Below are 26,391 nucleotides of genomic sequence, written 5' to 3'. Positions count from 1 at the left end.
CCGGGACAGGTTCTGGGCCTTTAGTTTGGGGCAGTTAAGCAGGGGTATAGGGGGTTTCTGAGGGGAACGGGATGCCGCCAAGAGGAACGGGAGCCTGCGAAGGGGAACAGGAGGCTACACCTCCATTTTTGTGTACAAAACTAAATTCCCGATATGGATGCTCCAGGCGAGGGTCTCTGTGCCGGGAAAAATAAAGTAAAATAAAACAAATTGACACAGAAGGACTTTTTAAGGTCACGTCTTCTAGGGTGGGTTGCTAGGCAACTCTCCCCGTGGACAGAAGCACACCATAATGAGAAAACATACAGTGAACTTTACCATCTGGAGGAAACTGAAGAATCCTCCTCCAGAGGCAAGCCTGAGGGAGAAAAACAGTCACAGAAGTCAGAGAAAGTGAGAGGGCTCACCAAACAAGAATTAAAGGACCTGCCGGTAGAGATACTGGATGAACAGTGGGTGTCGGAAAGGGAAAGGATCCCCTCTCCTTCATCATCTTCTTCTTCATCCTCCTCTTACTCTACCTCTCCATGCTCCTCTCCCCTTATTTCCTTGTCCTCCCAAGAAGATGAGATCACAGGAAAGTATGTGGATCATGAGAATGTGGCCATGGTCTTTCAACAGATACAAAAGGTCATGATGATCTCGGAGCAGCTGCATACACCTTCATCGTTTTACCCCAAGATAAGGCAGTGTAAGCATGTCCTTATGACAGGCCTTCCTATGATTCTGGATATTAAGAATAGGATTTTAAAAGAATGGAAGGACTTATCTCCATGCCCTGGTTCTGCATTGAGGTTGACAAACTCCACACAATGTCTGCAGAGGAAGCAGCTGTTAGAGACTCTTTGGACAAGAAGGTTGATGCAGCCCTGAAAAAACCCTACTCCGGATCACATCTTGATGTAAGGGCAAATGGATCATATGCCGCAGAAACAGTGCTGGCATGATTTGGGAGATTGTAGAAGGCTTCGGATGACTGCTCTGATTGTCTGATATGTAGAGACAGGTAGAATGTATGTCAGACCCATTCTGTGATGTGCGGGGTACAGCGTTGGCAACAGGCTTCACAATTTCTGTACGTTGTTGCATTCATCTGCAAAATTGGAAACCATAGTGATTCCAAAGATCCACAGCTATTAACTTTCCATTTGAAGGAGCCACATTATTTGGGGACGTGCTAGAAGAGTATACAATGTAAGCAAGCACTTTGATACAGTAAGAAGGAAGAGTGCCTCCAGACCAAGCTCAATAGGATTTAGGAGCCACAAGAAGACCTATGAGCCCTATGGAGTTCAGAATACGACTAGATTTCAGAGGGCCTTCAGAAAGCCAAGTCCGCCTCCGAAGAGTCAAAAGGCCTGACAATTAGATGTTGGTGGTAAGGACACTAGTCCACTTTTTCAAGGTGTGGGACCAGTTAGCCTCAGATATCTCTGCAAAGAAGACTGTTCAGTTGGGCTATTGTATCGAATTTTCATCTCCTCCTCAGAACTCGGGGGAAATAACTCAAACCCCAGTAGCGAAGGACAGGTCAAGGAAAACAGCCATGTGATTTGCAGTCAAGGAGTTGCTGTAAAAGAGGGCAAACATCAAGGTCTCGTAATTGTATAAGGGACGTGACTTCTATTCACAGATCTTACAAGTCCCAAAACCCATTGGCAAATTTAATCTAATCATGTACCTGGAGGCTCTGGACGAGTTTGTCAGGACGCGTTCCTTCAAGATGCAGGCACTACAAAAAAGAATTCCGGCAGTACAGAAAGGGGACTGGATGGTGTCACTCGATCTCCAGGATGCGCATCATCACATTCTGATTCTCAGGATCCATTTTAAGTACAAGAGGTTCACAATGGGATCATATCATTAACAGTTCAGAGTACTACAATTCGGACCAAAGTCAGCCCCAGGGTCTTTAACAAGCTCTTGGCTCCCCTAGTGGCCACTCTTCATCTAGAAGGAATCCCGGTCTACCCATGTTTGGATGATTGGTTAGTCAAAGCAGAATGAAGACTTTGACAATCCGACATCTACACAGGGTCTCTCTAATGCTGTCCAAATGGGGATGTCTGGTAAACAAGAACAAGTCACATCTGGTCCTGACCAGGGACCTACGGTATAGAGCACAGTTCTGTACGCTGAAAGGGAGAGCTATTCTCCCTCTGGACAGGGCAATCCAGTAAATTCACCTTCTCAGGACAGTGTTGAAAAGAGACAAGAGTATTGGCCGAGATGATGTTGACACTCCCGGGGCACATGGTGTCTTATGCTTTCGTGGTTCCATGGGCACAACTGCATCTGAAGCCCCTGTTGATCCACCTTCTGTCATACTGGATCCATCCTCTCAGATCTTTGATAATCTCATCTCATCCCAGTAGCTAGACCTTTACACATGAACTGAGAGTGGTGGGGTGGTGTCTTGTCACACTTCAGGAAGGGAGTAAGCTTGTTCCATTCAACAAAGACCATTCTTTCTACCGATGACAGTAGTACAGGTTGGGGAGCCACCATAGACAGCCTATATCACCAGGAAAAGTGGGCACACCTGGATCGCTACAGGTCCTCCAGCTGAAAAGAGTTGTCAGTGGTTAGAAGCGCCTTAAAGGTCTTGCAAATGGTTGTGAAAAATCGATCAATCAAAGTAAGGGCTGCCCATTCCTCAACCATTCCCTACATAAACCGTCAGGGTGGACAAAAAGGTCAAGAGCTTACATCTCCTGGCTTTGAAAATAAGTCTATGGGCAGAGAAAACATTAATATCCCTGGAAGCGGTTCACATCCAGGGAGTGGAAAACGTGACTGTAGACAGGTTCAACAGACAGTTCCCAGGGAGAGGAGAGAAATCTTTGAAGACTCTGTTCTTTTTAGAGATCTGACAGAGATTCAGGACCCCTTGGATAGACCTGTTGGTCTCCCTTCAGAATGCTCAGACAACTAGATTCCTTTTTCGAGTCTGCTCTGCTCACCAGAAGCCGGCGGGGGGGGGGAGGGGAGGCACAATTTTGTCAGAATGGCCCCAGGAGTTCCTGAACGCATCCCCCCCACCCTAAACTCCTTATTACTCTTATTCCAATGGTGCTAAGAAAGATCAAGCACAGCAAAGCCATTTTAATGTTGGTAGTCTCCTTCTGGACATTATAGAGATGCAATTGACACCAAGGTGGTGAATCCCCAAATGGCCCGCCGCCTCAATTTCCCCACAACCACAACAGTTACCATCTGATTCATGGTCGGTATGGAAGTTGAAAGGAGGAGTCCCCAATGTCAAAGCTTATCAGATCAAGTGTCCCGGACTCTGCAAGGGGCTAGGAGGTCCTCCACCCTTGGGCCACGCGATAAGCACTGGATAAATTATGTGTCGTGGTGTGGGAGGAACATTCTTTTTGCACTGGAATGCACACTACCAAACATTCTCCAGTTCCTGCAACGGCAGGGGGTGGGGGCACTTCAAAGGGTTTGGCAGTCTCGTCCCTGAGGACACCATGGCTTGCCATTAAGGCATTTAGGGAACTTTGGTACCCGACTGCTAAAGCAGACCTTTTGGTGTCAAAATTCCTTAAGGGCTGATCAATTACAGACCTACAATTCCCTCGGGGGATCCTCCGTGGGACCTTCCATGGTAACGTAGAGGCTACTCAAAGAACCCTTTGAACCTCTGCAGTCGCTGGATTTACAGTGGATCACTCAAGGCAACCTACCTTTTTGCCAAACTTAAGCCAGGGGATTAGGGGAAATTGCTGCCCTACTTTGCAGACCTCCATTCCTTAGAGTTATCCAGGATGCGATTGTCCTCCAGTGTGACCTGACATTTCTCCCGAGGTGGTGTCCAAATTTCACACATCCCAGGAGGTTCTGCTCCTGGCCTTTTTCCTGAAATCAACCTTTCAGGAACAAAGATATTGGCATTGTCTGGATGTTAAGACGGCAGTCCTGGTGTATCTCTGATGCACAGACTCCTTCAGGCACAATGATAACCTGGTGGTGATTTGTTTTCACCTGGTCATGCTGGCAAAAAGGCCTCCATAGTGACTTTTAACAGGTGGATTAAGGAGGTTACATTATGATGGTCTTGCCACCCAGGGGTCCAATTCAGGGAAGGTCCACGAGGAGCATGGCTGCTTCTTCGGCCAGTGTCCAGAGAGTGGCTTTTCAGAAAATCTGCAGAGCAGCCACTTGGTCTACTCGCAAATTCTTCATTCGGCATTCCAAACTGAATGTGGATGATTCTGTATCCACTTCATTTGGTGTGGTTGTGCTTGGAACTCGCTTAAAGGTTTATTCAGGAGTTCTATTCAGGAGTTCTATTTGAATACAACTTGGTGAAGGGTGCACTGCAAGCACACTGTGCCAGAGTGGTTTTTCATTTACCCCTTTCCAATGGATAGTGTTTTAGTATAGGGATTCTCAATGGCAAGCTCTGGGACGAGGAAGAGGGATGGGGAGGTAATGGTCAGATTATTTACTGGTAATCTTCATTACTCCTAGTAGACAGTGAGCAAGCTTTTGATAAAACTAGGACGCTGCTTTTAATTTTCACTGTTACCCAGACAGAACTTGGTGCAATCATTGGCAAACTTAGACCTACAAATTGTAAGGGGGATTCTTGTCCAGTGGAGACCTTTTAAACCTTGCTCTGCGTCCATGATCGAAGTCCTGACTAAGTTCATTAACACCTCCTTTTTAGAAAGTCATGTCCCAGATCACCCGAAAACAGCATGGATATCTCTGATAATAATCAAGCCTGGGTTGTGTCCTTTTCATGCACTTAATTATAGACCCATAACTAACACCATGTTGAAGATCTTAGATCGGGTTGCGTATATCAAGATTTCAGAGTTTCAGAATAATCATAAGGTGCTGCATGGCAGGCAATCTGGTTTTAGACAGGGCCATGGTACGGAGACAGCTTTATTGGACCTTAAATCCAATCAGCTGCATACCATAGATAATGATAGGTCTTATAACATCGGAAGTGATGTTCTATCGGTCGCCTTCGACCTCGTTGACCATCATCTATGCCAGGTTGAGGGAGGTATCCAAATTCTCTGATGATGCCTCGGCTTGGATTCAATCTTTTTTGAGTAACAGAACACTCAGGGTGTGCAGCAACGTTGCAGAATCCTCCCCTCCCCCAAGTGTCTTGCTTTTTGGAGTCCCCAAGGGTGCTTGTTTATCACCCTATCAACATTTTTACGGCTGCTCTTTTTGAGATGTTAGATAAAAATCTTGTAGAATTTACCAACTATGCGGATGATACGCAATGTATCATCCCACTGTTAAGAAATCACGATGCAGGACTCTGTAAGATTGAATTGAGCAATAAGCCCTGAGCAGGGGGGGCATTACCACATCAGGTAATGCCCTGGGGCTCATAGTTCCAGGCCTGAGTGGCCGCCGGGGAAGTCTGTTTTCCCTTTCCTTGGTGGCCATTGAAAAAGGTTTTTTTTTTTAAAATGGCCGCCGTAGAAACGAGAGAAGGGACTACACGTCCCTTCTCTTTCCATGGCACCCATTAAAAAAAGTAAACAAAAAAAATGGGCGCCATGGAAAGAATAGAAGGAACTACCCTTCTTCCTTTCCATGACAGCCTGACAGAGATCGAGAGCGGACAACTGGGGGCAGAAGTGTTCTAGCGTGTCCGTTCCTGAAATGGACATGGACTAACAAGAAGGGAAGTGGGGGCAGGGGTCAGGGAGGTAAGTTTGTGGATGGGGGAGGAGGGACGGGTGAGGGGGAAGACCACAGTTAACCTCGTTCCCTTGCGGGGGAAGATGGCAGCCTCCAGCTGTGAGGTGGCTTGAAACAGGGGGGTTCCAAACCTCCTCAATGGCTGAGAGGCAGCCACACCCCCCCGCCGGGTACTGATGAAGCTTATAACCTCATCCAAGAATGGATGGTAGAAAACAGGCTTGCATTGAACAAGGAAAAGACAGAACTTATGGTTGTTGGAACATCAAAGAGAATAGAAAAGTTAGGGGAGAATTACAAAAACGTTATCCTGGTAGGACACCATATAGAAACTAAAACAAAAGTGAAAACATTAGGCATTGTACTGGATCCACATCTCAATATGAGAGCGCATGTGAGCCACTTGGTAGCCTCATCTGCATACCACCTAAAATTACAGATTCAACACTTTTATCTCAAAAGCTAACTGTGAAATCATAGCCAGGTTGATTATTGGGTCTAAGATGGACTACTTTGGCAGTCTTCTGTTGGGCATCAATAAGACACTGTATGTAAGACTACAGTGTAACAACAGCAGGTGTCCACAGACTTGTGGAACACTCCCGTCCCCTGCACACCCTAATGTTGTAATAACAACCAAGAACTCATATGATTTTACCGTATTAAAACTTTATGTATAGATAATCTAATCATCAGTAAATTATATCATCCTAGAACAGGATTTTTTAATACAAAAAACAATTCAACAAAACATTTGTGTAAATTTGTAACAAAATAATTCAACTTCAAATCAATTCATCTTTATGTAAGTATTGATTCAAGTTATGACTATTACTTCACAGTCAAATTCCATCAATTCCTCAAAATTCAATTTATAGAAAACCGGTAAACATTTGCACTTTGCACAATCTCATAGTCCAACTTTTACTGTGGTATGTGATGTTCCCCAAGTTTTAAAAGTGCAATACTCTTTATGCGTTTCGGGGAAAGTATCCCCCTTCTTCAGAAGATGTCTACCAAGATTTTTCTTTTCTCCGTATATCTATATGAAATAATAGATAGATTACAAATAGTATCATTTTAACAATTTCAACTTAAAATAGTATTCGTCTGTCATAACTGGACGGTTATCCATCATTAATCACCTGATTTCGCCTTCCGCTTATTCTTTATTTAGGACTCTATTGCCAACTTGATTTGTGTCGTGATGCCAATCCTAAAAACGGGTAAGAAAGACTGTGTATACATCTCAATGGTAAACATAGGGGGGATATGTTTATAATAAAAGTACAACTGCATATATCTGCTCAGTGGTTTCAATAAAAAGTAAAAAATTACCTGAAAAATAGTTAGATCTGGCCAAAGTAAATAAGCGGTTTGACTTCTGTAAAGTAGGTGGCTATAAGAGGTCTCCCATCCTGTTAGTAGCCATCAAGGTGCTCTTACTTGTATGTATTAACCTGTAAATATAAACAATCTCCTATGTAACTGCTATTATAAGTTCAAAAAATTATTATAACCAAAACTGTATTAGTTGATATAACGGGATCACTATTTATTACCCTACTCGGATAAAAAGATCTTACCATATTTGCATGATGTGACTTAGTCGGATGACTCTTGATACACTCTGAAGCCCATCTGATATGTCTCATGGATTTTCAAAAAGTCCTCTGTAATAAATATAAGTGTCTATGGATATGTAGTCCCGATCCCGGTAGAATATTCATTTATAAACAAATGTCTGTGTACTTTACACCTAATCAAGGTTGCTACACTGAAACAAGGTAAAGACAGGCTTACCTGCACTCAAAGTGGTATTCTCCTTACATGATGTATAACCATTCAATAGTGGATTCAAAACACCTCTAAAGGGGATACCTGCAATTCAATTCAAATATTCTGTTTTCTATGCTCGTCAGCCCCAAGCCTAGAAGTGAGGCTGTACTAAAAAAGTATGCTGATACAGGGAACAGTTCTATCATCAAAATTTTGGGTCTTACCTGAAGACCTCTCGAGTGCGAGCTCAGCCTAATGGTGCTCGAAAACAGCATAGCTAAAATGGCCGCCATTTTATTTACGCCGCGTGATGACGTCATCACGTAGGTACGCGGTGACGTCGTTTTGTTTATTTTTAATATTTTTTGGATCGTTATTTGTTTTAAAGGTAAGTAACGAACACAAGGGCTCATGTAATGTTTTCTATTGGATGAAGCAACCCAGTGGGGTGCACAAACCAAAAACTCTACTAAAACTGAAAAAATACTGAACTTTTACTCCATTACAATTATTATTCGATCTAGTTCTACTGTGGTGATTCAGGAAAGAGTCCAGTTATGCTCACAGTCTTTGTTCTACAAATATACCCGTTACCTCAACACATTATTCACACATTATTTGCAGTCTGATGTGTACAAATTTACTTGACATCTAAAAGAAATTATTTGCATTTTGTTTAGATATTGACAAACAAGCTTAAGTCCTATCCTTAATACCTTGGGTCTGGGCATGTCTGAACATCATGCTTTCATTGTGACTGCTATCCTAAAAATGTATTCCCAAGATAACAATGTAATACTATGTGTGTCATAACCGCCTAACGTATTCATTTGTTGACCCGTATGTGATAAAGATGACAATGAGGTACCTCAATATTATACATCTGGAAAGTGCTATGAATAGTTCTGGTGACTTCACATATTAGCAGTCCTATAAGTAGGCACCCATGTTATATTCTTCATTCATTCCATTTGGAGAAAGACTGTTCAATTTCTCAATCCAATATAGTTCCTTTTGGCTCATACGTCTGACATGATCTCCTCCTCTTGATGATTTTTTTCACTTCTTCCAAAATTATTACTTTAAGTTGCGCTATGGTATGTTTGTTTTGGGCAAAGTGTCTAGCAACTGGAGACTTGATATTATTGGTTTATATGTTACTCTTGTGTTCATTCCACCTCTCCTTAGCTTTTCTGATCGTTTGACCCACATAAAAAATGCCACCAGGGCAACTTAAGCCATATATGACTGATTTTGTCACATGTGGTGTAATCATTTAATCTAATTTTATGTCCACTTTGGGGATGTCTCATATAGCTTCCTTTCATAACATTATTACAGTTGCAGCAGTTTAAACACGGATATGTGCCTGTTTTCTTCTTTTGCAAAGTTTTTTGTTTGTCAATCTTTGTTCTTTCCGCTTTTACCAGTTGATCCTTAAAATTTCTTCCCCTCTTATACGCAATGAGCTGAGGTTTTGGGAATAATCTATCCAGTTGTGGATCCAACTTAATAATTCTCCAATTTTTCTTAATTATTCTTGCAATATGATGACTTTGTGCAGGGAGTGTTCCACAAGTCTGTGGACACCGGCTGCTGTTACATTGTTAGACACAATCCAGTGTCAGGGTTGATATTCTCCCCCGCACCCCACTAACTATCTTAAAATAATTACTATATTTTAACAGAAAGGTGTGCTCTAGGCCAATTAGTTTGTAGCTTATGTAAGACTACAGGTCATACAGAACAGCGCAGTCAGAGCCATTACGGGGCTGAGGAGTTCTGGCCATGTAACCAAAGCAAGAAGAGACCTAGATTGGTTATCCATTGAAAATAGGGTAACATTTCAGGTACTAGTTATGGTACACAAGTGCATCACACGCACGGGACCTGTAAATATCTCGAGGGTCCTGCATGTGAAGTTGAACACAAGAACGCTCAGATCAAATGGCACATTACAGTTTAAAGAGCCGAGATGCTCATTTTCATAGGTTAAACGGAGCGCTTTTTGCGCAACAGCCCCGAAAACTTGGAACTATCTGCCGGCAGAAATGAGAAAGGCCAACCTGGTTGAAAATTTCAAGAAACAACTAAAAACATCTTTTTAATTAACTTGTAGCTGCCTCTGTCATAACCATGCCCCCAGCTCCCCATCAGCTGAGCTCCATGCTTTGTTTTTTTATTTTCTGTCCTTGTTGCGCCCATATGCCTCCGGGTTCTGAGGAGCACGTTACAAATTTGTAAAGTTCTACTCTTCCTCATCACACTACAAGCATCCCTTCCCTTTTCCCCATTTGGGAATGCGGTTCCTTGCGGTCCGTTTTCCGACCAAAACGAGATGCAATACTGACTGACATTGCAGCTGGTAGTGTAAACCAATGTTACTAGACTGGCGTGCTTTCAAGTGTAACATTTCTCACACATGTTCCCAAAACATTAATTCCCAATTTGTATTAAAAACGAACGAATAGTAGTAAATGTGGACCTGCTGCTATTTATGTTAATTTTTTTTATTCTTGAGACCGCAGGAACATTACAGAAACGGCTGATAGTCTACACAATACTGTTTAAAGCGTGCAGGCGCAGTTTCCGCTCTCACAAAGAAGTTACATGGCATCGATGCCATATTTGCCATGGTGGGAAGCTCGGCCTTGGTTGCAGCTATGTTGCATCAGCATCACATCGATGCGCTGAGCTCTAGGAAATTCGCTGTAGCCAAAACGACTCCCAGTGTCTGCGTGGGCTGTTAACAGTAACTGCTGCCAGCGGTCTGTGCCAGAAAGTAAGGCCTTTCAGAACAATGGGTCCGTATTGCAGTATTCTTGTCGTCTGCTATGCAATACCGACACCTGTATGGGATTAGTCATGCTTGCATCAGACACTACTTTTTAATTCTTTAAGCAACTTTTTAAATCGTGTTGTTGATGTTACATTCTCCCCTGCATTCCTCCCTCCTTTTTATTTTGAGTGTCATTTCTCTCGTTTCCCATTTTCTGTGCATTCCCACCTCCCTATTTTTTTCCTTCCTTGCACAGATATACCTGGCACAGTACGCCACTCTACGCACAAGCCTGTGGACTCATAACATCACTGTGGTGGTGATTTGGCGCAGCAGGAACGCCTTTTCACATGACCTATTTACAAGCAAGTGCTAGCAGGTCCACTGCTTATGGTTTAGGAAGAGTTGAGTCTACACGTACTGTACTAATTCCATCATTTTTTAAAACACATGCACCATTTGCAATCACTTATTTTCAGAAAAATAACATCTCATTGTGTAATTGGATGCTCAACAGAGGAGCATACTTGTGTTGAATTAATCCCAAGCGATAATGGATTCAGGAAAACCGATTCGCATTTTTGTGAAGAAATCTTTGTATGGAAGATGAGAAGATAAAGATTCCCATCTTCCGCTTTTGGGACTGTTGCTGAAGTCAGAATGTTTTAGATGGGTCCTGTACCATTAGTTTTTGACTGCATTCTAAGAATTTGGTTTGACCGAAAAGGAATCCGTATGACTCACTCCTCGTGATTCTTTCTCTTTACTTGACAAACCCGAGTCTCTGTGCCTGTCTAAGTAGACTGGTTCTCACCTGTAGCAGCCTTTGGGATGCATGTGCAACCCCGGGCTTTGCCTGGCAGTGTTGCAGCTTACACGTGGAAACCCGGCACTAATTTCAGATTTACCAAATCGTATTCTGAACTAGTTAACACATCCCTTTGCATGCCATTAAATTGAATAATTTAGTTCAATGTATGGGATAAGAAGAAACTAAATAATATTGTTTGTCACACTGCAAGGGTGCCTCTCATAAACCTGCCTGGCAATGTAGTGTTTGGTCCCCTAAGCAAAAGGATGGTTAGTTGGCAGTATGTTTGTAGATGACTAAGGAAGATGGGAGTTTAAAATGGTCAGCTCCACCTGGCCAGTCTGTTTTGACCAATCGAAGTTGCAGAGAATTATCATCCCAACAAAAAAGTAGGGGGTAAAAAAGAATTCCCTACAAAAACAGAAAACTATGGAGATATTTGAGACTGCTCCCTGCTTTCACCCACACACCCCAATGATGAGGTGTGAATCTGTGGGACAACCCGAGAAGTGCCACTGAATGGAGCTGTTACTTTCTTTAAGAGGAACGTTAAGGTAAACATTTATCTTTTCAATTTGATTGAATTACCACTGTATGCAACAAAATATACATTACATATCGGTCTGACAAAATAACTTCTGCCCTGCAGTAGTACAAGGGTGAGTAGTGGCTAAAGTGCCTACTCAGCCCTCCAACTGCTACAAACCAAGAGCGATCCCAATCTTAATGGTAAAATAGGCACACTAAGAGAGATACCTCATTTGCCTTTTCTGGTAACGTGTGCTGAGAGACGGCTATACTTTTAAGAGGGGTGTGATTGTGATTCAGTAGCAACGCAAACAGAAATACTACAACAGGCCAAAATAAAGGGAATGTCCAATCAATGTTCTATAAAAAGTAAATATACTCAATGAAACGCACCATCTGCAAAAATAGTGAAATAGAAAAACACTTTGGCATGCTGGAGTATTCTACGTGCAACTAACTGTGCTGCTGCTGCCTTCATTCTCTTCAGAGCCACGTGTAGCGCAAGCTCGTGTGCAGCAAAGAGCAGACAAGTGCTGTTGCAGTTTTCACAGAGCTTTTGGTGGATTGCTTTGACCTGGTGGAGTATTCTGAATGCAACTAACTGTGCTGCAGCCTTGATTCCCCAGAGCGCATGTAGCAAAGAGCAGACAAGTGCTGTTGCATTTTGCAGTCTCTGGATCGGTGGAACGTGGGATTGTGGCCGTGTGGACTCGCCCTAGACTAATCTTAAAATCCAGACTCGCTTAAAATGTTATTGCTGGATGATTTACATTGTGTTTTGGAGCCAAGAAGCACCTGTCTCCTATGCTCACAGGAGGAGGTGGTCTACACTAAGTGCCAAGGACGAGTATGCTTGTCCTTTTTGCATAGACTTGCATAATAGTCTGGCAGTTAAGAGGTTAAAACCTCCTCGCAGTATGCGCGCTTTGGGCAGTTATGCAGTTCATCTGTGAAGGAGACGGAGTAGTGCCGGACGTTCATGCCGAGTTGGGCTCATCTCTTGGAATTCCACGAGCGATTATCAAACTTGTAACTTGGACCTCTTCAGCTCATTGAAGCTGGTGAGTGTGCTGTTAAAGGAATAGTGTGCTCAAAATTTTTATCGGCTAAAAAGATAGCCCATAATCAAAAATATATATAAAAAATATTTTTAAACAAAGTCCCTAGCTAAAGTTTTGAGCAAATGAAGCTCAAACTCAACAATTTGAAGCACGAGGAGGCATCCATTTTGTGAAATGGATGAGCCTCTGTGCTGCCCTTGCGGCACTAATGAAGTAAAAGCCAGTCAGCTGTAATAAACAACAGCTACCACTGGGTGGCTTTTGCTTCATTGGTGCCAGAGACCAGAGAATACAGGCAGAAAAGCTGCATCTAGGTAAGTGCTTATTTCTTTTTTTGAATAAGCATTTGAAATTTAAAAGCTGCAGGTGGAGCCCGGAAAACTTAGAAAGAAAACTGAAGCTTTTAGAACATTGTATTTATGTTTGCGGTGGCTTCAGCTTGGAGTCCCCTGGGCTCCAATCTGAAGCTACCGCAAACATATATACAACGTTGTTGTATTTAAATACGGTGCAGCTTTCTTTCTAAGTTTCTCGCGCTCCTCTGAGCCGGAGGAGCCGAGAAACTTAGAAAGAAAACCGCAGCGTTTTTAAATACAACCGCATTGTATTTCTGCCTGCAGGGGCTTTCACCTTGAGTCTCCTGGGCTCCCCTAAGTGAAAGCCGCTGCAGGCAGAAACACAACACGGTTGTGTTTGGAAATGCCACAGTATTTCTCACTACGACAGCTTTCGCTTGGAGTCTCCTGGGCTCCCCCAATCCTGAGGGAGCCCAGGAGACTCCCAGTGAAAGCCGCCACAGTGAGAATACGGGTTGGGGGAGCCCAGGAGACTCCATGCGAAAGCTGCCCGGTCAGAAATAGAACGTTCTTGTATTTATGATTTCCGTGGTTTTCCAACCACAGCAATCACAAATACAACAACGTTGTAATTGTAATTGCCGCGCCTTTTGCTTTTTGCCTTCATTTTACGTTTTCTGTGCTTCCCTGGGCTTGGGGAGCACCGAAAACATAAAATGAAAGTGAAGGCAGCCTCCTCAGCTCATGTTGAGCTCTTCTCTGGCTGCAGTAAGCAAAAGCTCCCAGTAGGGGGCTTCTGCTGCTTGTTTAGTGCCGTCAGGGCAGAGCTGAGGAGCCTGCCTGAAATGGCAAAATGGATGTTCCCATGTAAACGCTTTGAGCCTCGTTTGCTCAAAAGTTTACATAGGAACTTTCATAAAAAATATGTTTAATGTATGTTTTGGATTATTGCCCATCATTTAAGGCAATAATATTTTTGAGCGCCTTATTCCTTTAGCTTGTTTTTTCTCCATTGGAGTTTTGGCACTGCCTTTACTGCGCATGCAGCACTTGTACAATCTGAGGATCACCTCTAAAATGTCTGGGGATCCCATTCACGACCCAATTTGCTAATGACAGCAAATTTACCTTTACCGCCTGTTAGGGGGAATTCTTATAAATGTGCTTATTCCCTTCACCTCAGAGACCCCCAGCAACTTTGCTGGATTTTGAGGACTTTTTTTCCCTGGAGAGAGTGTGAGCCTTTTTTCCCACTCTCTCAGGTATTTTGATATGTGTTTTACTCTTGTGTTCTTTGATTATGGAGTTTTAGATAACTCCATAGGCATCATCTTTTCATTGTTTTGTCACACAGCACCTTTAGTGCAGTGGCACAGGGATGTCCTTTGGACTTCCCAAGGTTTAAATACCTTCTCTGGGATGACCTACTGTTCCCCAGAGAATGTAAAGTTAAACTTGACTTCACTAGTCTTTTTAAATTCATAGACCCAGCACACATGATCTTCCTATAGAGTGCTGGAGGGGTTACTTAGTATCCCCTATGTCTAAAAACTCTTTTAGCTGTCAAAAGTGACCCTTTCCTATTGAAATGGCTGGTGGCAGTGGTTTTATAACAAACTACCATGATTTTTCCCGACCGCGAACACCGGTAGCTAAAAATCGGGGCTGCCATGTTTTTCAATGTGGCGCCCAAGACCACGCTGTAGAAACAGACTCCGGGAATCCTTTTTTGCCATTTCTTTATGGAAAGGCCCTTCTGGTGTTTAACTCTGCGCGCCAAACCAGGTTTGGTCCCTTTGTCCGTGAGCCTTTGGCGGGCTTCAGGACTGAAGTCCGCCCCTGGCGTCTGATTGTCTGGGGTGGGCAGGAAGTAAGGGAGGTGCCCGAAACTACCTGTGCTTGGTCTCCTAGGAGACCCAAATGCAGTCTGGCATGATTGGCTGGCTGACTGTCCGGCAAGGACTCCCACCCTGCTGGTTGAGTGACAGCTAGGCTGGAATGAATGGGAGAAAACTGTTTAAAAGGCGAGTGTCCAGGACTGGAAGGCAGAGTCGACCACTGGAACGAAATAACCGAAGACGAGCTGGAGGAGGACGGCTGCTGCAACCACTGGACCGTTGATTTGCCCGGTGAAGCCCTGCTGCACCTCCGAATCGGCAGATTTCCATTCGACAGAGAAGCTCCTTCAAGGACGGCTTCTTCCCTCGAGTTGGTGGGACCAGTCGGCGCAGAAGACACCTGGATACCATTCTCAATGCTGGTTAAGGTTTAGTCAGGGAGAGGGAAACCAGTTTGTGTCTTGAAGCAACGGCTACTGAACCAAAGTGACTCAATTTTGTTTGCTCTGACGACGGTCCAGCGCAGCGCAGTGCAGGAGTCCCCCGACGTCCTCCCTCTTGTCCCCACGACTGAGGCTCAGGAACAGCGAGATCTGCAGGAACTGCCAGGAACCAACGTCTTCTGCTGCATCTTTTTGCTTCACATTAAGGTACTGTGCCATCCTCATCGCAATGGCAGTAATAAACCCACTAACCACCAGTGAAGGGCCTAGGACTCCCAACAAAAGGGAACTGAGCAAGCAAGGAGAACTTCCTCGTTGCAGTGGCAACACTAAGCCCAGTAACCAACATAGAAAGAATTTGGACATTGCTAACACCAAAAAGTGGCGAAGTGTACATCAAGCTGAAGATTATGAGAGAACATTTTAGACACCAGAAGAAGTCATTCTCCTGGAGAAGGGGCTAAAGCTCTTGGAGCAAAGATACGAGGGGAAGGGAGTCATTCCCCCTTGCCTAGATGTGAACTGTGCCAAGCAATACCAGGAAAAGGGAGTCATTCTCCTAGTCCTGAACTGGGAGTCGTGCTAGTGACACAGGGAAGGGAGTAATTCCTGCTGGTTTTACTGGAAGCTGCATAGATCTACACCAGGAGAAGGGAGCCATTCTCTTGGACATGGGATTGTATAAAGGCTGTGTGAAACGAATCTATGTGATCACTGCGCCATCCGTAACTGAGCTGACAAAAATGTTGTAGCCAATTGCGGCGTGGTGCAGTTATCAAATCGATCACTTAACCCACGTCCACAGCCCACATTCCCCTACCTGACCCCCTCCACCCCAATTACCTTTACGGTAGCACACTTCTTTGTGTGCTGCCGATTCCCCTCTCTCCCTGTGGCATCGGTTCCTCCCACTTATGTGGGTCGGAGCTGACTCCGCCTGGTGCTTTTTAGTTTCTTTGTGTTTTTCTTTTTTTTTTTACTTTCTTGTCCCCTGCTTACCACAATGGTAAGTTGGGGACACCCCCGCAACTCCCGACTCCTGTTACGGCGCCCCAGGAGAGCGGGGTACCCCCCCCCCCCAACAACTCCTGCTCTGCTTAGGCGCAGTAATAGGAGTTGCAAGGTTGATGTTTTGGTGAATTTCTGTGTGAAACCTGCAAGCCAGGGGAAGGGAGTCATCCCCCTGGCACTTTTGCTGCAAGAGAACATTCTTTTGACCATCATCTGAGCATCAGGAGAACAGTGACATTTTCCCAGAGAAGGAACTTTCTGTTAGATTATCATTTAGTTGTAGTATGAGGGGGTAGAAGTAGGTTGTGACACAGGACTGTGGAGTTTGTTTTGTCAGACATTTTGATGGAACCTATAATATTAGGTTTGAGGCAGGGAAACCCCCTCTTAGAAGATGGGGATAGTGAAGGCCTTGTTGCGCACAAATAAAAGTCTATAACCAACACCATGCCACCTTTGTGTCAGCTTGCTTCTTTGACACTATGAGAAGCCAGAAGGTGTCTCACCTGCTAGTCCCCCGAGATCTGTCAGCCAGGTGGCCAAGACATGGCCATCGCTATTGGATCCCGTTCCTGGGGTTGGACTAGTGGGGGAGGGTCACCTGGATGGGGGGGTCTTTGGGAGTGGAAGTGGGACACTGACGGGCTAGACACGGTACCCCCTTCCTTCTAATCCGTTTTCCCCATCCTACTGCATAGGATACTTAGAAGCTCCACCCCGCCCCCTTTTTCCAACACTTAACACTTTCCTACACTGTGACAGACAACGGACTAACACTAGAGCCGTTTACCTGACATGTCCCAACACAAGGGCCAGGCAGAATCGGGCAATTGACAATAACTATACACACCTGATAACCCATTCCCTTCCTCACATGTATAAAAGGCAGAGCACAAGAGCACACTTTGTGCAAGGCCAAAAGCACAAGAAAACAGCTACACTGGACCGGCAGTTCAAATGGAGGAGAAAGGCGTTGATAACTGGAGAATCGACAAAGGGCAAACCTTCCTTGCCCTTTTCAACTCAAACCTGCAAAGCCTCTGAAAGGGAAATCGTAAGACCGGGAAGTCCAGCTGGCGTGTGGTGTGACGGGTTTCAACGGCACTCAGGGCTCCCCCGCCCTGAGAGCCAAAGCGGGAGGAAACGCTTGCCGCTGTGGTGCCGTCCTTGACTCCCAAGATAAGAAAACTGACAGTTCAGCAGAGCCAGTGAGCCGAAGAACACAGATAATAAAACCGAACTGTGCTGTGCCAAAATTGAAGGCAGCAACCTTGTTGAAAAAAGAACATGTGTAAATGAACTTTCAGAAACCCAAGTAAAAGGTTCAGAAGCAGAGTGGTCCGGCATCGCGGGGCACTCATTCGAAGGACTCTAACTGAAGCCTTTTTAGGTTGTTTATTTTGTTGTTGAAACTACGGAAGCCAATAGGCCTCAAGAGAGGCTGGAGTGAAGTGTCAAATTGGTCCTATGAGGGTCGAGCAAAACCCCTCGTACACTCAAGTCTTTGACATATTGGAGAAAACTGATCCATACTGTAAAAACGGGCAAATGTGAACCCGACAGAGGGATGCCTGCGAATTGAGGGTAAACAGGGAGACACCCATGAAATTTGTGACAACAAGTGTGAACCCAGCTGAGGGATGTCCACAATGGATATGATATGATAGTTTATTTATAATGCGCTTAATACCCAGAGGTTTCTAAGCGCAGAACTGGGGATGGAACCCGTGTTGCTCCGTGTCGTCTTGCTTCCAAGGCGGGCACGTTAGCACTGAGCTATCCTCCCGAGACAAGTTGTGAAAAAGGACAATGAGATTGTTTGAATGCTACGATGTTGAGTGAGAGGCCATCGTGAACCTGATTGAGTGAGGCTAACTTTACAAGAAGGATCAGAGCCTGGTTGAGGGGGATCCAAGGAGCGAAGAGCAATCGCCCAACGTGAAGGATTACCAAAGGAACTTTTGTTTTTGTTTATTGTTTATGGTTCAGCAGGCCTTCTAAGGCAAGAGACTATGCAGGAAAGAGACTTGGCCTCAGAAGGTCCTGGAATCGTTGCAAGGAATTGTAACCTTATGCTGGCGAGGCCCAGGAGTGTGCTGTGCTCAAAGGTCCTGCCTTGTCCCTTGCTAAAACATGGGGAAGGGAGACACCAGCCCTACTGTCTTGACTTATCATTTGGTAAACACTACTTTCTTTTCTTGTGAACATTTTCCCACACTACTTTGTAATTTAGTTGTAAGGATTGGAAAAAGATTTTATTTAGTTTAGGCCCTTTTTATTTGGATGGACGCCATTAGAACTGCCTTTATTATTATTTGAGGGTCGTAGCATGCTCCCATCCCATCTTAGATTTAGGCTTTAGGCATTTTATCACCCCTTATACAGTTTAATAAACACCCTTGAATGGTGATCACTTGTGTTTGTCTTTAGTGTTGCCGCATGACTCCCTTACAATACATATAAATCAATCACTGATACCCAATATAGTGATTACATGGTGATAGTTAAATAACCTACACACATACATCAAAAACTGTGCGAACCACCCTCAGCACCCAGTCTAACTGTTGATACACAGGTTTAGGATAGTTTTGAGTGGATTTTTCTAAAATCTCTCTTTCAGTGACAACGGCCTTCATCGGGACAGCCTGTTTAGCAGATACTCTGAATGGAATCACCCATGCGGTCATGCCAGCTTCGATATTCAAACTCTGTTTTCTTTATACATAATTGGTGATAAACATTCATGTCAGAACCTTATTTACTCCCAACCAAACAATAGTTATATCATTTTAATAATGGTATTTTCATACCTTGATGAACGTCTCTTGATTTTAGAGGCTTGAAAATAGCTGCTGCTACCAATATCCAAATAAACTGAGGGTGCTTCCTACACTAAGAGAGAAAGAAACAGAGTCTTAGAGTTTAGAAGGCCTGTTTACACTGGTGTAATCTCACGTTTGTGTCACATGTACCCTACTAACTCTAATAAGTCCCACAATTACCTGTAGTGTAGAAATATATATTTTTCAAATTAGGGCACCATCCATGGCCCACCATTGGAGAGAGGTGTTATTAAGCACATTCTCTTATAGGAAAACCTATTTAAGGACAATAAATGAGCCAAACGCTCTCTTGCCAAAGAGATAACTCACTACAATGTGTAAGGCAAGGAGATAAAATAAACTCCCATTCTTCACTGACTAAGCAAGGATGCATTAATGACCTTATATGTCTCATATCACTCACCTATGGTATGATTTGGCATTTATAACATGCCTTTACACAAGTGTTTGTAGCCGCCACAAGACAAAAGAGGGGAGACCGATGGATGACAAAATAAACAATCTTGGGTGAGGGGAGAAGTGCAGGGAAGGGGTAAAGGGGAAGTGTAGTCAGGGATGCAGGGTTCTGACTAAGTAACTAGTTAGCTGCTTAAGGAGATCTGCGCCAGCATTCTGTTAATATTCGTAGCAAAGCAGAGTTACTTTTAAAGTTTCGGATTGCGTCTGCGGGTAGCGACTCATCCAGTCTACTCAGCACTAGACCCTATACACCTGAAGCCTGAACAATATTTGCCATTTTAGGGAGGTGTTTTTGACTAGACCCCAATATATTTGGACCCATCTTCTCCAGTGTCCAGACATCTTATAGTAGACAAATGTGGCCATTACTAGATGCACTCTTCCTTCTTATTTCAATACATTCTTGGCAGTGTGACTTATACCCATATTCCCTTGAATGCTAAAACAGACCAAAAAGCAATAAGCCGCTTTTGAAGTATGGCAGCAAGAATAAAGGGACAAGGTTCCTTGAATGGAGGAGGAAGAATCCTGCGCACGGGCCAGCCTCTGGCGTACAGTACTGGAGGGGCATGAGCCAGCTGTAGCGTGGAGAGACTGAGCGAGAAAGCAGAGATGCCGAAAGGCCAGTGGTGGGGAAAGGTGATGCAGCAATGCGACAGATGGGGATGGAAGGACCATCCATTCTGGTTTTGTGACCTTGCTGCAGCCGTGGTGGGTCCAGGATCCAAGAGGCTAAGCCAAGGCCAGGATATAAGGGAGGTACGAATCCTCCACCTTGAAAGCGAGGCTCAGACTGCTGAGTTGGGCTGGCATGGAGAAGTAAGAGACAGGGACGGAAGGAATGTCTTACCCGGGGGTCTGATTACTTTGCAACTGTGGTAGGTCCGAGTCCCAAGAAACTACGCCGAGGTCAGGAAAGAAGGGAGAAACAAACCCTCAGTTGAAACGCGAGGACCACAGACTACCAAGCCAGGCAGCGACATAGAAGCAGATGCACACAGGCCTGTGACGCGTTGGAAAATGGTGAACAGCAACATATCCGCTGAGATGCTAGTCCACTGTTGCACACCTGAAGATATAGAAGGAACCAGGGTTGCCCAGGGTGAAGGAGGCAAGCGGAAACCAATAAAAAGAAAGAAACCGATGGCAGGATTATGGGAGCCCTAGAAACCACAGTATTGAATCTGAGCAAGAAGCACCTATACAACACGTTAGGTTAAGAAAACTTGAAAGGTCTTGTTTTAGTTTTAGTTCTTGTTCTTGTTGTTTGTACTTATTTGCCCTTGCTTTCACTACGCTATGTAATCTTGGGTAACTATCTGCTATTTGACGTAAACGAATACAAAATAAATTATTTTAAAAAAAAAAGAAAACTTGAAAGTCACAGGGGCCTCGAGAAACAAGGGACATTGATAAAAACGTAAGGAGAAGGGAACCTGGATGGTTCAAGCAACCTGTACAAATTATAGAGTGAAGAGAGAGAAAGTGGCCAAGGTGGTTCAAAAAGAATTGGGAAAAGATTCCTCTAATTAACAAACTTGAGACATTTCATTTAACTGGAGGTTTACAAGTATATTTGAAGAGACTAACGAGAGGCCTGAGAGTACTTCTTTTCTGAACTGTTTTGTGTGAACTGAAAACCATCTCATGAGAGAGACTCAAAGGGCAATGGGCCTGACCTATCCGAAGCTAAGAGGCTATTGCTTTGGCTTATATTTTAATGTTTATTTGTTTTACTGTGGTAGGGCCAGATAGTGGCTAGTTTCAGATTGAGGACTCTTTGATTTTGATGATGGACGAGCACCCTAAGTTTTATAGATAGGGGAAACTCATATTAGCAGTAGCGATAGATAGGCCTTTCCTATTGAGTTGAATAAACACCCTTCGAAACGTCATTCCTGAATCTGATTCCTTCCTCCTTCTTCTGCTTCGCCACAGGACAGTGAACACCTTTATCTTGTGGAGCCTTGTGGAGTAGAAGGATATTGTTATTGTTAGCCCACTCTCTAAGAAGCTCTGCCAGTTTTGTTGTATGGTTACCTGTTCACTGTTTGACATGCACCGTCCTGACCACTGGCTCTTATCTGGGAGTTTTATGGTCCCACTAGTCATTCAGTTCTGTACTCCTCAAAATTGACAGCCTCCTAAGAGGCTTGTCAGCAACCTCTGTATTCCTAAATATTGGCAAGCATTTTCGTAGAAGCTTTGCATGCATCTTGCTTTTATCAGGGTTCAGAAGGGGCTCACTGCCACTATATAAAAGAATGAAGCTCTCTGCTGAGCTCCAAGAATTTGTTGTGGCTTTTACAGTTAAGTGTCTGTGGCTCCTTCTCTGCGTACTGATTATCTAAACTGTGCAGTCCTATGAGTTTGTGATCGGAACTCCCATTGTGGTGATCGAACTCTCCTATTAGAGTTCCTCTCGGCCACTGGATTATCCGGGTGTTTTCTGCCAGTTTCCCAAGGTTGTTATTGGCTTTGCAGTTTTTGGACCCTGCCCCTTTCCCAAGTTTCTCAGAGGTTCCTCCATTTCCATTCGACGTGTTTGATTTAGCCCATTAAACCTGTGCCTGTCATTTTGTAATTCATTTTGTAGTGGTTTTTCTTCATTGTCTTTGCCGCTCGCATTGGTCTAACACACTAGTGTTCTGCATCCGCTGCTTTCTTAAGCAAGACCATATGCCGCCCGAGTGCATGCAGAGAAACCAGGAAATCCTGCATCTCACCTCAGCCCACATTAATGGCACCACTATGTCATGCAGTATCCACCTGCCCACAGGACGCAACCTTGAATATGTCTGATGAGAGCGGTTGGGGGATGGTATCCCGAGACGCTGTCAATATCAGCAGTTCATTACATAATCCTACGTTAAAATAAAATAATCGAAATGTGGAATATTTAAGGTTGTGTATCCATATGTGACCTTGCAAAGCACTAGCCTTTTGAAATAAATTGACCCAGTGTACTGGGAATTACTTGCTGAATGATATTTAGGATTAAGTTAATGCTATTCGTTCACATGTCCGCTTTCATTTTTTTTTTTTTTTTTTAGATTCTGCTCTTTTTGATGAATTAAGTGACTTGGTTGATGTAGATGACTTACTAGAAGATGGCAAAGATGAACGTTATGTAAGTACCGGACTACCACCCAGAGTTTGTTGAATGTTTCCAGGATGAACAAAACCCAACAATTCCCCAGTTGTTTGAAGCTTGTTCACATTAGTCTCTCGAAGACATCATCACAAGTACCCAATGGACAAAAACATTGATCAAGACAATAGGTTTCAAGTGTTTGTATTTGAAATGCTACTCGAGCATATAGGGGAAGAATGGAGAGAGATAATCAAGTAATTATAAGCAGCGTGCCTATATTGCTGGCAGCGATTGTAAAGGATATAACCTAAATCACTTCATGAAGAATAATACACCTGCTCACGTCTTGCTACCTACAATTGTCACAGCCTGTAACACTTGTCATCTCCAACAATTATACAGTATTGGCAAACAGGTGAACATCCACAACAAATGGAGATAACCTATTTTCTAACAAATAACCTAAAACAAAATGGAAAATGGAAGGGAGGAGGGAATTGGTAAAAGGGGAAGGAGCGACCGTCGAAGTACCAAGCCTCCCACTGGCCTCAGGGATATCTAAAAACAACAATAATGCATCTGCTTAGTATGCAAAGCTTACTCTAAAGCCCAACATCTTTAACTATGCTGTTCAGTAGTCTCTTGAATCGTTAAATCTTGCACGTTTTTACTTCAGTGCAGACAACTGTGCTAACCGTAAGTTTAACTTTTGTTACATCACTTCTCCAGGGTTGCTTTGATGCATGCAGTTGGACCACATACAGACTGGCAAACAATTGAGTTCTGCACAAAGCGCCATTCATGGCATGATTTCTGGGCCCATTGCATCCATACATTTTTCAAATATACTGCCTCGTTGCTATCGAGGCAGCCTGTACCCCTTTTAGTTCACCACTCCCCTGTTGCTAGCGCTTTCCAACAGTGTCTCCTGGAGCAGGGCTACTCATCCCCACCCAGATCCAATAAATGCATTTCATCGCCCAACCTAAACCACATAACTTGCCATCTGCCCATCATCCCTTGGTCCAGGTTTTCTATGCTCCCTTTTATCCACCGCATGAGACCCTCTCTCCTGCATTCACTGGCCTTTAGCAGTTGGCCTCCCCAATTTCCCAGCATTCACCCCCTGTTTCTAAAGACTGTGACACCAGCAGCACGTGGCTTCATCTACGATCGCTTATGTGCTAAATGACAAGGTCATTGGGTCTGCTCATCCCCGAACCTGCACTGGTGCAACCAATGGCAAAAGTCCACAGTCTGTCTCTGGAGTGAGGTTGTATGTGAGAGGGTGGGTTGATGTCTTCCTGCACGCGTGTTTGGGTGTCTGTTTCTTTAGTGAAGTGCCTATGGGGGGTAGCAGTCATTTTAGCTAATCCTTCATGTTACATATTGCTTAATAATACCAAGTGAAAAATATTGGACTTCTAATTCATATTTCAGAATCGCTTTATAATCTGGTAGTTATGGCATCCTATTTATCCATTTGTAAATCTACACACTCGCAATGACAATGCACATGATACCCAGTGTTTCACTGCTCTCTCAAGATAACTTTAAAAAAAATCTTTGGTGTATCCCACCACCTCACCCAAGTCCACTCCCTGGCCCAGGCCGATCCCAGTCCTGAGGCCCATCTCTGCGCCTAGGATCATTTCCACTCATAGACTCATACCACTCTATGTCCCATTCCTGCTATGGGGCCCATTCCAACCACGCTGTAAGCAATTTGTAAGGTTCCAATACCAGAGATTAATCTGTTTCGTCTACACATATCTAAGACAGCATCCTTAACTTTTCAGAGGCATTTGCTTGTCTTGTATGATCTTGGGCAGCCCTGTGGGCTAGCCTCATAAATTGTTTAGCCCTTAATTCCTGGGACTCTTCCAAGTGTGACATATTTTATTACTTGTTTGTTCTACATGTGCTGTCTTTCCTCCTGCCCCCCTCCCCCTTGTGTTAATTTATCCAGACCAGTGTGGGATTAAGGTACAGCAGGAAGTCTGAGTAATACAATAATAACTTTATGGTGATTCAAACACTAGTACTTGCTTCCTTTAAACCCAATCAGCCTTCCCCTTGTCTCTTTTGCTGTGGATTAAAACATAGACAGGAAGGATGGGTGATTATAGCTGGTTTCCAAATTCTTTTAAAGTAACTGTGCCAGTAAACTACTCTATAGGATGCAGTCTCCTTTCAGCTTGGTTCTCAACAAGATTGTAAAGGGGGAGAGCAATTGGGCGAGCTTTCTTTTCATTACGCTAAAATAGACACCCTTGCTGTTTGTTTCGATTTTTTAGGAGCCCAATTTGGATAACCTTGATATCGATTTGGATTTAATGCCCTGGAATGCCTTTCCCTTGGAAGACAAAAACGCTTATGGTTCAGGTTAGTGAATGTTACTTTACTACTGCTTTTCCTAATTATGAATTCAAGACATCCATGCATTATCACCTGCATGATTTATGATTTATTTGTTCTACAAAACATTTTTCCACTGTGTGCTATTTGTGTGTATGTGGTTGGATTGCATATGTTGGGTAGAATTCTCTGATCCTGTTGTAAGGAGCCAGTGTTACCTTCTCAAATCTATGCAAACCTCTATCCAGCTTACCTGCCTAAACTAGTGGTTCTGGACATATCGTGCTTTTAAAAAAAAAAAAAAATGTTTTATATCACTCAACTGCCATCTCATCAACGCATCACACAGATACGGCCATGCAATAGCTCACTATCATTTTGCCATTAAGTGTCTGTTATTTAACCGGGGTTAAAGCGCCTGCACCTGAATGTCCTGTCTGCAACTCTGATGAGAATGCTGTTTTTAAACATATAACAATTCAAATGTGTGTTATAGCCAGAGCAATGATGGATAAAAGGGTATGCTATGCGCTATGGGGTGTTCTGCAAGCATGCACAATAGCTGGGTTGAAGCCTCCTCATTAATGCTCTGCTTTTTTTTGTTTTTGTTTTTTGCAGACATTAAATAAAGGCACTGGTTAAATGCTGATAACTTTATTTGGAGGGTCAATCTAATTCACCAAATTAAGAAATGCGTTGAAGGCAAGCCCCTTGGATAAACACAATGAATATCTGCCCATTAATATTTATCATAAATAATTCATTAATAATCCATCTAAATATGGGGGTATTCAAAACATTTTCTTTCCTCAAATGACGTTCTTCTAAGTCAGCAGTGCTCTCCTTTCATTTTTGAATGCGGTCAAAGAACTGTTTTAGCCTGTCATCGTGTCCTCAATAAAAACGTATTTGACAGATGGCATTTAAAAGCTGGTGTGCATATTCGAGCAGGATACCCTCGGCCTAAGGGAACCAGCTAACTCCCAAAAATGTAATCATTATACTGAAGTACAAACTGTACAATATGTGCCCAGTTCGATTTCCCCCCACCCCCCCGCCATCCCCACACTCCACTACCTCGTTAAAACCTGTCTCAAATACTACCAATTCTGGTATAGGACTCGTACTATGTATGGTAGGGTACAGTTATTGGAAAAAAAATAATGCCTTATCAATTCAGCCACCTTTGCTCAACCAATAGTGTTTATTTTGGGAATCTGTCAGCTGAACACTCTTTTTATCAGTGGTCAGTTAAGTCCCTATAGGAAAAATATTAGTAGTACAGCAAGTACTACAGCATTCTGGCTGATCATTTTCTTCCACATGCATTATTTGTCAGTATTGGGTCACATAAGCTGATGATATGGCTGTCTTGAGTTGAACCAGTTAATTGACCAGTGTGA

General features: G+C 43.6%; 1 protein-coding gene across 1 annotated transcript in view; it reads left to right on the top strand.

The window, feature by feature from the left end:
• Positions 1-26,391, top strand: part of ATF6 (activating transcription factor 6) — a 946,910-nt gene that overhangs the window by 36,916 nt on the left and 883,603 nt on the right. Inside the window, exons 2-3 of the mRNA XM_069641287.1 lie at positions 22,590-22,666; positions 24,928-25,015. Of these exons, the coding sequence (XP_069497388.1) occupies positions 22,590-22,666; positions 24,928-25,015 (165 nt within the window). The remainder of the gene's footprint in view (positions 1-22,589; positions 22,667-24,927; positions 25,016-26,391) is intronic.

This window comes from Ambystoma mexicanum, chromosome 1q, assembly GCF_040938575.1.
Source record: "Ambystoma mexicanum isolate Mex_15411 chromosome 1q, UKY_AmexF1_1, whole genome shotgun sequence".
NCBI classification, from domain to species: Eukaryota; Metazoa; Chordata; class Amphibia; order Caudata; family Ambystomatidae; genus Ambystoma; species Ambystoma mexicanum.
This window is presented reverse-complemented; position numbering and strand designations above follow the sequence as displayed.